The 11,551-nt window shown below is 46.6% G+C and overlaps 1 protein-coding gene and 1 non-coding gene across 2 annotated transcripts; one reads left to right on the forward strand and one right to left on the reverse strand.

The window, feature by feature from the left end:
- Positions 1-1,313: 1,313 nt before the first annotated feature.
- Positions 1,314-1,398, forward strand: TRNAM-CAU. The gene is given in 2 exon segments: positions 1,314-1,351; positions 1,363-1,398. It is a non-coding gene; the product is annotated as a tRNA-Met (tRNA).
- Positions 1,399-10,645: 9,247 nt separating this feature from the next.
- LOC112348161 (pentatricopeptide repeat-containing protein At4g02750-like) lies at positions 10,646-11,244 on the reverse strand. The gene is made up of 2 exons (XM_024680257.1): positions 11,073-11,244; positions 10,646-10,827 (listed from the first exon to the last, which is right to left on the reverse strand). Exons 1-2 carry the CDS (start codon positions 11,242-11,244, stop codon positions 10,646-10,648), a joined length of 354 nt encoding a protein of 117 aa, XP_024536025.1.
- Positions 11,245-11,551: the final 307 nt, after the last annotated feature.

Here is an 11,551-nt window from a genome sequence, read left to right on the forward strand (position 1 = left end):
GGAGATGAACTGAGCGAGGCCAAGAACACATATAAGGACTGAATGTAAGCATGTGAGGCCTTGCGCGGTTTTTTCCTCTGTGTGTGGCTTCATGTGCGAAGAGTTTGGTGTGGTAAGGTATGTTGCGGAGCAGCCAGAAGCCCAGGGTGAATATAAGTACATGAGGCCTTGTGAGGTTTTACCACCGCCCGAGGACTCCTGTGCATGGGCCCCGGGCGAGAGTCATTTGCGAAAGTGTTCTGCATGAAACTGGTACCCTGAGGCTTCTGGCCGTGTCACCCCATGAAGAGCATTTTTTATTTAATTTGTGTAGAGTGTGGTTTATTTTTGCATATTGAGTGTATCGATATCTTTTAGTTAGCAGATTATATTGAAGAACTGAAGACTACCTACAGTTAAGTGCATGTAGCAACAGATTATATAAAAAATGAATGCAGAGAATAATGCAGCCGTCCGATCCCGGGCCCGGGGCAGCCTCCGAAGCCATGGTTCTCGGCAAGGGGAGGCCAGCCTAGGCTCGGGCCAGGGCCAATGGCCATGGTTAGCGAGAATATCGGCTCAATGTTGTGGCGGCCAATGGGCGGGATGCACACGTGGGGCACTCCTAGGGCTCCATGGCTGCTCTGCTTGGACATGGTTGTGTGGGCATTCCCGTGAGAGCCTGTGCGTGGTAAGTAACAGGGGTGAGTAGAATGGTAGTCGGGCACACAGTCCAGGCTCCTCTCGGGATCAACGCAGGACTGTGAGAGGTAAATTGGCTCATCTCCAACTCAGCAAAGCTTTGATCCCTGTTCGCCACTGCCTCAAGAGCTCTTTGGCCTACAGGAAAGCAATTATCAAGGACACTCCCTCTTCATCCCCGGATTCTCTCGAGGAATCCCTTGCTGCTCGGCCTGGTGAGGGATTGTTGTTTCAGTACATGCTCGGGATCTACTCCGTTTGTAGGAACCAGGTGTTTCGAGTTGACGTAAGGCTGTCGAGTGGCTGCGCCAGCCAACACTGCTCCTGAAGTTTTGGAAATCCGACATGGCACTGATGTCTAGAGAAGGAGAAGGAGAAGGCGCCACCCGCAAGCATCACCTGGTTTAGCTTCGTTTTTAGATCGAGGTAAGTTGTAAGTTTGAATATCTTTGTATTCTATGATGTGTAGCAACTGTTGGGAAAGGATGGGAAAGCTGGCATCAATCGGTTTGTTGCGGTAGCCCATGGATAAAACTGTAGTCCATGGACAGATGTATGACATTATAGTCGGCACTCCAGAATCAATCCTAAGATAAATTTGTTTAGAATGATCATGTTAAAATAAAATGTAAGGGATGGTGGCGCAGTTGGTCAGCGCGTAGGTCTCATAGCTGCTGAGAAATCCTGAGGTCGAGAGTTCGAGCCTCTCTCATCCCATTGTTTTCAAGTTTGGTCTGAAAAGAAACTTGGATCATTAACGATGTGTTAAGTTCAAACAAAAACGAACAAAATTCGTCAAGCCTGCAAATGATGGAACTGGCTGAGGAGAAAAGCATACACACATGCATCAGGTCAACTCCAAATTAAGAAGAAATATTACATTAGTTGGAGAGCTTTCAAGCCTAATGTTCCAGTAAAAGCGCTATCATTGATGTGTCTGTAAATGAAACAAAACTTGAGTGCAAAGTAGTTACCATATTAGCTATTTACATTTCAAAGAGGGTTGATATCCGCCCCAAACTGCTCGGCAGTGATCCAGCAAATCGATATTTGTCAAGTCTCCTGAAAATACACTATTACACAAGATCGTATTCTAGCATATTAGCTATTTACATTTCAAAGAGGGTTGATATCCGCCCCAAACTGCTTGGCAGTGATCCAGCAAATCGATTTTTGTCAAGTCTCCTGAAATTACACTATTACACAAGATCGTATTCTAGCCATCAATGACTTACATGATGGTCAGCTTGGAAAAGTTTCCAATTTCATCGGGAACTTCTCCAGAGAAGCCATTATTGTCCAGTAACCAGAAGGACAACATGTCCAAAAACCTCCAAGAAAATGAGAAAGATACATACAAATGCTTGAGTTCAGGTAAGAAACATATTTCTGGCGCATCCACCTCTTTGTAAACCACCCAGCATTTGCTGGGCAAGTACTCGTAATAATCATAAAAACATGATGTTCATCCAGTTAGAAGATTGTCTGAAAATTATGCATGCACTGATTCTTCAGCTCTTGAGCAACTGATTGCTGCTGGCTCACTTTCTATATATATCAAAGAGATTTTTTTTTAACAATAAACATCCAAGCTGCTGCAGTTAAGCTGTGACATTTTAAAGTTTGAAAAGCAAAAGAATTAGAAAAAGAAAAAACAGAAAACACGAGCTTTTTACTGCTACAGTTAAGTACTAACAAATCGGGATTTCTAGGGTATGCGTGCGGCGCTAGGGTTTGTGTGGTGTGTGTGTCATTTCTCATGGAGTGGAAAACGTTTTTCAGGGATCCCACTTTCTGGTGGGACAACAGGTTCAAGAAGAAAAACAAGTTCTTCTCAGAGTCCTACCCGGATTTCAAACATGTTTCTACCGGAGAGAGCCTGTGGATCGCCAACAGGAAAACACCAACCTGGGTCTCTGCAAAACTCGAGTCGCTCGCTGACCCAGCTGTAGGTAAGGCCGCCACGGCCCGCTACAAATCTCCACATACCCCACCTGTAGCTGGTGATGAACCGGTGAGTTTAGGGAGGCTGATACACCGCGTGAGAGACTCAGCTGAGAGCAGATCCCTTTCTTTGGGAAAACAAGCCCATGAAGCTGTGCTCAAGAGTGATGAGCACAAAAGCAACATCTACTTGTTGACGGGATTGATCGATATGTACTGCAAGTGTGGCGAGCTTGAGGAGGCTCGCAAGATTTTCGACTCCATGGGAACCCGGAGTCTTGTGTCCTACAACACGATCATCCAGGGCTGCGGCTCGAACGGGCAAGCTGAACTTGCTCTGGAGTACTACTCTGCCCTGAGAGCTTGTACCACCATTCAACCCAACGATTGGACACATGTCGCGGTGATCAGCGCCTGCTCCAGACTTGCTACCGAATCCAGCGAGAAGAGGGAGAGAGCTCTACGCATCGGGATGGAGATCCATTCAATGCTGAGCAAGGAGAAGAAACAGGTAGATCTGTTCGTGGCGACTTGCCTGGTAGACATGTACTGCAAGTGTGGCGAGCTTGAGGAGGCTCGCAAGATTTTCCACTCCATGGGAACTCGGAGTGTTGTGTCCTACACCGCGATCATCCAGGGCTGCAACACGAACGGGCGAGCTGAACTTGCTCTGGAATACTACTCTGCCCTGAGAGCTTGTACCACCATTCAACCCAACGATCGGGCTCATGTCGCGGTGATCAGCGCCTGCTCCAGACTTGCTACCGAATCCAGCGAGAAGAGGGAGAGAGCTCTACGCATCGGGATGGAGATCCATTCAATGCTGAGCAAGGAGAAGAAACAGGTAGATCTGTTCGTGGCGACTTGCCTGGTAGACATGTACTGCAAGTGTGGCGAGCTTGAGGAGGCTCGCAAGATTTTCCACTCCATGGGAACTCGGAGTGTTGTGTCCTACAACGCAATCATCCACGGCTGCGGCTCGAACGGGCAAGCTGAACTTGCTCTGGAGTACTACTCTGCCCTGAGAGCTGATAACACCATTCAACCCGACAATCGGACTCATGTCGTGGTGATCAGCGCCTGCTCCAGACTTGCTACCGAATCCAGCGAGAAGAGGGAGAGAGCTCTACGCATCGGGATGGAGATCCATTCAATGCTGAGCAAGGAGAAGAAACAGGTAGATCTGTTCGTGGCGACTTGCCTGGTAGACATGTACTGCAAGTGTGGCGAGCTTGAGGAGGCTCGCAAGATTTTCCACTCCATGGGAACTCGGAGTGTTGTGTCCTACACCGCGATCATCCAGGGCTGCAACACGAACGGGCGAGCTGAACTTGCTCTGGAGTACTACTCTGCCCTGAGAGCTGATAACACCATTCAACCCGACGATTGGACTCATGTCGTGGTGATCAGCGCCTGCTCCACACTTGCTACCGAATCCAGCGAGAAGAGGGAGAGAGCTCTACGCATCGGGATGGAGATCCATTCAATGCTGAGCAAGGAGAAGAAACAGCTAGATCTGTTCGTGGCGAATTGCCTGGTAGACATGTACTGCAAGTGTGGCGAGCTTGAGGAGGCTCGCAAGATTTTCAACTCCATGGGAACTCGGAGTGTTGTGTCCTACACTGCGATCATCCAGGGCTGCAACACGAACGGGCGAGCTGAACTTGCTCTGGAGTACTACTCTGCCCTGAGAGCTGATAACACCATTCAAGCTGATGCTTGCACCTACACCTGCGTCCTTGTTGCTTGCGGGAGTGTGATGGCGATCAAGCTCGGGAGGGAGATTCACCAGCTGGCGAAGCATAAAGGGCTGCTGAAAAACAATCCAGTTCTGGGCTCCAGCCTGGTGACCTTCTACGGCAAATGCGGTGATGTTGATTCTGCTCAGGAAGCGTTTGACGAGTGCCGAGCTCGGGACGACACGGGTCTCTGGAACTCTCTCATACAGGCTTACACTCTCCAGGGCCGATCGATCGAGGCCTTGGAGCGTTTCTATTCCATGACTCAGGAGGAGGGCTGTAAAGCTGACGATGTGAGTTTTGTCTCAGTGTTGAACGCTTGCAGCCATGGTGGTCTGGTGGGGAAAGGAAGGCAGCTTCTGGATGAAATGCCCAAGCAGTATGGAGTCAAGCCACGTCTGGAGCATTATGTGTGCCTGATCGATATGCTCGGGCGAGCTAACCTCCTCGACGAAGCTGTGAGAGTTCTCAGAGCCATGCCTTTTGAAGCGGATGCAGTGGTTTGGACGTCCCTGCTCGGAGCCTGCCGGAAGTGGAAGAATTACACGATTGGCAAACTCGCGTTTGAGCGTCTTGTGGAGATGGATCCCAAGAGCGGCACGCCCTACGCATTGATGGCCAATATATTTGGAAACCTGGGGATGCTCAGTGAAAGGGCCGCTGTTGTGGAGAGAATGAGAGGTGAAGGCAGCTTCAGGGAGCCCGGGAGAAGCTGGTGGACGGATGTTAGCTCAGGAAAAGTGCATTCTTTTTCTGTCGGGGATAGGAGTCACTCACAGAGCGACGAGATTGCGGCCAAGCTCAAGCAATTGTTGCTGAGAATGAAAGAGGAGGGGTACGCGAGCGATGTGATCAACATTCTAAAAGACATACCCGAGGAAGATCACCTGTGCGGCCACAGTGAGAAGCTTGCGCTGGGGTGTGCTCTGGTGAACTCGCACCAGAAGGAGACCATCAGAATCGTGAAAAATCTCCGAGTTTGTGACGATTGCCATGCGGCCACTGCTCTCATCTCTAAGCTGGAAAAAAGGCTAATCATCTGCAAAGATGCCAGTCGGGTTCATGTGTTCCAGGATGGCAGATGTTCCTGTGACAACTACTTTTGAAAACATGTCAGTGCTCTTTCTTGCAGTTATCCCTGGTTTTAAACCCTCCGTGAGTCAAGCAGAAACATGGGCCGCTGAGTGAGCATGCCTCGTCAAAGTACCGCCGCCAACCTGAACTTCACGGAGAAAAAACTTAACATTTAAAAGTTAAAACTATGCAAAACGTTGTCTTAAATTTAAATTTCTTTTTGGTAAGGAATGCTGACTAAACCTGGCAACAGGTGCCCCAAAACGGAGCGCCCAGATTCAGATAATAAGCCTTAGTATGAAGACTTGCCAGTACCCAAACTCTTTGCTGATAGCAAGTACCGCTTCATGTTCCGGGAGCAAGGTGATGGCGGCTTGCGGCATGACCAACTTTGGGTTTGTGCTCCTAGAGCACGTTGAAGACGTGTGGAAGCTGGTGACGACGGCATTTGTTTCTTGCGACATACTCACCAGTTCCTTGGCAACGTCTTCCTTCCAGATTTTTTGAGCTTGTCGTGAGTGGTGACCTGCTTGCTCTCTCCTGTGACGACTTCTTCCAGCCTCTGGTGCCCAACCTCAAGGCTCTCTTGTGGATGGAGCTAGCCCTACACAGTGTGTGTGTGTGTACCAACCAGCAGATGCACAAATCGTTGAGAATTAGCAACAAGTGTGTATCATAGGCTTAGTACGTAGTGTACTAGTGTACATGTACATGTGTTTCAGCTAAATATAATGGGACAAATACACCGAAGAAGTGTGTATAAGAAGAGTAGAAACAAATTAAGAAATGTAAATTAAGAAGTGCAAAAGAAATGAAAATAAAAATTGTCCATCCTCATCAGTTTGCTGAAATTAAGTTGGATTCAATTCTTCCACCTCCAAATATTGTGTGATTGAGTTGTAAGTTAATTAATAGTAGAAAATAAAAAAAAAACAAACATTGAAAAAATAGTGTTTGATAATATCTTCTTTGCTTTTAGTTTTTTATTTTCAAAAGAAAATTAGTGGGGGAGTGCTGGTAAAGATATCTTTGCCGTTCATTGGTGGTTAATTAAATGAGCATGTTTAGAGATGTTTATAAGAGTTTAGCTCTGGACCAAGAGTTACCCGAAAATTAAAGTTCAAAATTTACTTTTTCCCTATTTGCACAATAGCTTAAGCTAAAGTAATGTACTTACCCTTATTTTTTATGGGAAAATTATTAGTATTTTGGATTTGCACAAAAAAAAAAAGGGAGGATTCTTAAGTAATTTTCAAAAACCACGACCAAATCTAAAGTGTTGGGATCATTTTATTTTAAGGGAAGTTGTTAAAAATTATTCCAGAAATATTCGAGAAGATCCTTAGGTTAGGGTTTGGCGTGCCTGTGAAGAAGATCTGATCTCGCGGCACGGCCCGAGAATTAAAACATGGCAGCAGCCGCGGAGATTTATGAGGAGAGGAAGAAGCAGGTAATCCGATTTTAGGGTTGGAAGAGGAAACAGAGCTCTGGGAAATGGGGCCGATCAAGCTGGATCTGGGCCTGCTCGTGCTGTATCTTCACCAACAGGAGGAGGAAGCGGTGCCCATGGAGGGAGAGGTGGTTATGGAGTGGGAGGAGGGTGTGGGGTGGCTGGGGTTGGCTGCGGATCTCTCAGTCTGGCCCCGGGAGGATTAGGCCATGGTTCTGAGGCGGCTCGAGGAGGGGGTGCCCTGGGAGGAGGAGGCCATGGTTCTACTCTAGGAGGAGGATGCTGCAGTTCTTCTCTGGGAGGAGGAGGCCATGGATCATCGCCAGGAGGAGGCCAAGCCTCGGTGGGAGGAGCCGAAGCCACAGCGGGAGGAGTCCAAGCTGTGCCCGGAGGAGCCCAAGCCACGTCCAGAGGAGCCCAATGTTATAATCCAGCGCAAAAAAGACGGAGATCTAGTTGCCCTAAACTATGTTACATCACCTCTTAAAGTTACTGTGCACTATGAGCCCTAGAGTAGGTTAAGTCCCTTACCCTAACATGCTTTAATATACCTTTGAGCCTCCCTTTGACTGACGTTGACCACGTAGTTAAAACTGGTGCTTAACACCCAAAGTCGATCCAATTCGCAACATCAACAGGTACTTGATGTCTGGAGAGAGTGTTGGAACTGACTGGTTCCCTCTGGAGTGCAATATCTCCATCAGGCCCGGTTGGTTTTGGCACAGGAACGAGGCTCCAAAATCCCTGGAGCAGCTGCTCGACGTTTTCTACAAATCATCTGCCAGGAACTGCTTGCTCCTACTCAACGTCCCTCCAAACTCGTCGGGACTGATCGACGAATCCGACTTCCAGACGCTGGAGTGGTTTAGCTCCGCCATAGATTCCATCTTCAGCATCAACTTAGCAGTGAATCCCTTGTCCATGACAGCAAGCAGCGTTCGCAGCTCTTTGTTTGGGCCGAAGCAAATCCTTGACAAGTGTATGGAAACTTTCTGGGCTCCAATGTAAGGGGAGTCGACCGGCTGGATCGAGCTTGATCTTGGCAAGGTCTCAAAGTTCAATGCACTGGAGATCCGAGAGCCAGTAAACATGGGACAAAGGGTCATGGAATATCATGTCGAGGCATGGGACAGCGAGCTGGACTGGTACCTGGTGAGCAACGGTAGCACCATTGGTTACAGGAAAGTGGATTGACTGGAAGAGGATCAAGAATGCGCTGCTTGCCTCGTTCGACTGCTGATTGATGCGTTGTGGGGAGATCCATTGATCTGCTTCTTTGGTTTGTACTTTGATATGTACAACCTCAGGCACTTGTCTTCTATTTAGAAGAGAAACTACAAGAGGATATGTATATTTTCTGGATCGATAAGGTATGAGAAACATAGCTTTGGGTTGGAAATCCCTGGCCTGATCAATAACAGTCTCTTTGCATCACTCCTAACAGATTGGAGCCTAGAGAACAACCAAAAAAAATCAAGAGCTAGCCCTCTACCCTTTGAGCTCGTGGAAAGTACCCTTGCATGGAGGTGGCTGGTTAAACTTGAGAAGTTAGCTTGTCTGGAGGACCTCCTGTTGCTCCTGCTTCCTCACCACAAAATCACACCTGCAAACACATGTTCATACATTGAACTAGTACTTCTCAGATTTAAAAGCTTTGAAAATACATTTGTCAACGTGATGAAATGTTTTTAATTTATAAACACAAAAATATTCTAAATAAATATCAACAATTAAATTATAGAATATTCAAGAATACCCAGGTATATCCTATGTTGGTTTGTTTAAGCAAACCAAAAATATAGTGCCTAAATTGAAGAAATACTCAAAGGTGTAAATGACTATAACTTAACTGAAGCATAAAAGATAGGTATTGTGGAAAAATAAAGAATATATGTGTGCAAATACTAAACAGGTCATACACTTTGTGGGTGTTCTTTTGCAAATAGCCTGCAGAAAAAAAGCTATTAAAATAAATATTTGATTTGTAAAGAATACTTGATGCATTAAAAATATGAGATTATATAACACTTTTTCTCCATCTAGCATGTCATAGAGGACAAAGTAGCAATCTATTTAAATTATAACTCAATGTAGATTAAAATCACTAAAGGATGATCCTAACGAGTCAAAACAACTATTATACTTGTCTCAAAAAGCTAGCAATATTCTAATCTGAATACCAATCCTGGATTTGGAATGATGCTAGACTGGAAGGTTAAAGGGAACTGAAGTATATCTCTAGTTGAGTCTAGTATTCCTGAGAGTTTAAGAATGATTAAGATTGTACTCCAATATGTTAGTTTTGAAATTTTCATATACTTATATTCCATGGTATTGGAAGAGAAGGGAATATATTGGTCATGAAACATTGAACAAGTGCTAGTTGCCATTGAAGAAGCAATATTGCCTATACAACAACATTATATATAAAACTCCACCCTGCAGAATAGAAAGAAAGTTTTCGAAAGGAATGGATGAGTAGGAAATGGCACTTGTGATATTTCTTATTTCCAATGGGGAGAATTGTTTGGGATGTTGAGCATCCCTGATTGCTATGCTAGATAATATGTTTGATAACATATGTCAAACTTCTCATCATCAAATTAGTTAACTATCCTTCATTATGCATATATTAATTCCTAAAGCTCTCCAAGGATTTGGTTCTTGACAGATTATGGCATTGACTTTGCGGAAGATTTGATAAATTTCCTTGTAAAATCGCCTTGCATACATGCTTTGCAAAGAACAATCCAGTCAACATAGATTAACCCCATCATAAAAGTGGGCCAATTGTCTTTAAACTTAATTCTCTGTATCAACATCCAGTGAAGCCTTCGTAAATGCTAGCCATCAACGAATGGGCTGAGGCCCAGCTCCAGCAACATGCTGTGCAATGCTTCGCAAGCAGAGAGGATACCATATGGAACACAGAGAGGAGAACATATGAAGCATGTCGGGAGGCAACCAGGGAGATAGGATTCAAAAGGAAGGCAATGGGAACGAGCTATCACCTTACTGCAATCAGCCCGTCTCCACCCGCGCCTCAAACGCAAGCTTTCCACACCACTACTTCCCACTTTAAACAAGAGCTCATGAGAGACTTCCACGGCTCACTCTCACCGGCATGGTCTTGAGAATCTGGATTGCCACGCCTAGCATGGCACTGATGTGGAGCAGGAGCAGTGCAGTGCTGCTGCTGAAATTCACAACAGCAGCATTGGATCTTGCATTGCTGACTATAGCAAACCCACTGCACTTAACATTCCAGATGCATGGGACACCACGGACTCATACGCGAGAGGCAGAGGACTATGCTCCTCATGAAGACTCTCCTATGCTCAATCCTCTGTGCGTCCCGCTCTCCATCCATGGGGGATGGGGCGGCTCACGGAATGGCTGGATATCAACGATTGATCTTTGGGTCAACACATCAAAACAGAGAAGAATCAAGTCTGAACTGCTCTGAAGATGTTCTCCAGCATCACATAAGGCAATGCATCACTCACAAGGCTGGACTGGCACGTAAATTCCGCAGCATGCATCCCTCAATTCATCTCCCCGTGGTTTTTACAACAAACGTTGCCCATGCAACTCCATCAGCTGGCAAAGGCATATTCTCCAGGACATCCTCGCCCTAGCCGTCCTAGAGCATCAACAATGCAGGTGTAGTGGTATTGCGAAGGGTCCAATCCCTTGTCAAAGCTCATTGCCGTGAAGTAGCTTGCTTCCTTGACGAGCCCCAGATGGCTACACGCCATCAAAACGAGGGAAACGCTGCCTTGTCGGGATCAAAGCCGTGAAGAAACATCACCCAAAAGAGCTGGATCGCAGAATACGCATGGCCGGTCATGGCATATGCTGCTAGCATCGTGTTCCAGGAGACCAAATTCCAAGTTGGTATTCTATCAAACGTCTTCTTCGCCTCACAAATATTTGCATCTAAAGCATATACCACGAGAATTGTGTTCCATGAATAGGAATCCCAGCAGCAACACAAAGAAAACACTCGTATAGAGTCTTTGAAACAACCTCTCTGGGCATAAACAGTGATTATTGAGTTCCATGAAACAAGATCTCTGTGTGGCATTGCTTCAAACAATTTTTTTCCTTGATCAGCGTCACCTTTTTGCACATATGACTTGATCATAATCGTATGCTGTGCAGAGGCATCCTATCAAACAAACTCTTGGCTTGAATCAAATCCCCATTTTGGGCATAGCAGCAGTGCATCGCCCCCCAGAGGATTGTGTTTCGGTGTACAATCTCCTGGAAGACATCCTCCGCCTCCTCCACGAATCCATTCTCCGCAAACATGACGAGCATCACCGCGTGAGTGATGGTGTTCTTCTCGGGCATGGAATCAAATGCGGCCTTCGCATCGCCACTCACCCGTGCTGCGCGAAACCCTGCACGAGGGTCGTCCACGCTACCACATTCGTCTCGGGCATCTGATCCAGCACCTCTCTCGCTTGCCCAATCTCTCCGCCATGAGCAAATCCCTGCAGCAGTGTCGCCCACGTCTTGCAGTTCCTCTCGGGCATCGCATCAAACACCGCCTTGCTTGATCCAATCTGCCCGCAATCACTCAGCGCCTTGACCATCACAGTGGAGGAAACTACGTCCCACACTGCCATTAGATCGAACGCTGCCTTGGCCTCGCCCG

This window comes from Selaginella moellendorffii, unplaced genomic scaffold (genome assembly GCF_000143415.4).
Source record: "Selaginella moellendorffii unplaced genomic scaffold, v1.0 SELMOscaffold_27, whole genome shotgun sequence".
In the NCBI taxonomy this organism is placed as follows: domain Eukaryota; kingdom Viridiplantae; phylum Streptophyta; class Lycopodiopsida; order Selaginellales; family Selaginellaceae; genus Selaginella; species Selaginella moellendorffii.

Coding starts and splice junctions, on each gene's coding strand:
- LOC112348161 (XM_024680257.1), bottom strand. CDS start 11,244: ATGCCCGAGAAGAACACCATCACTCACGCGGTGATGCTCGTCATGTTT. Junction 10,828..11,072: donor GGATTTGATTCAAGCCAAGA/GTTTGTTTGATA, acceptor TATATGCTTTAG/ATGCAAATATTTGTGAGGCG.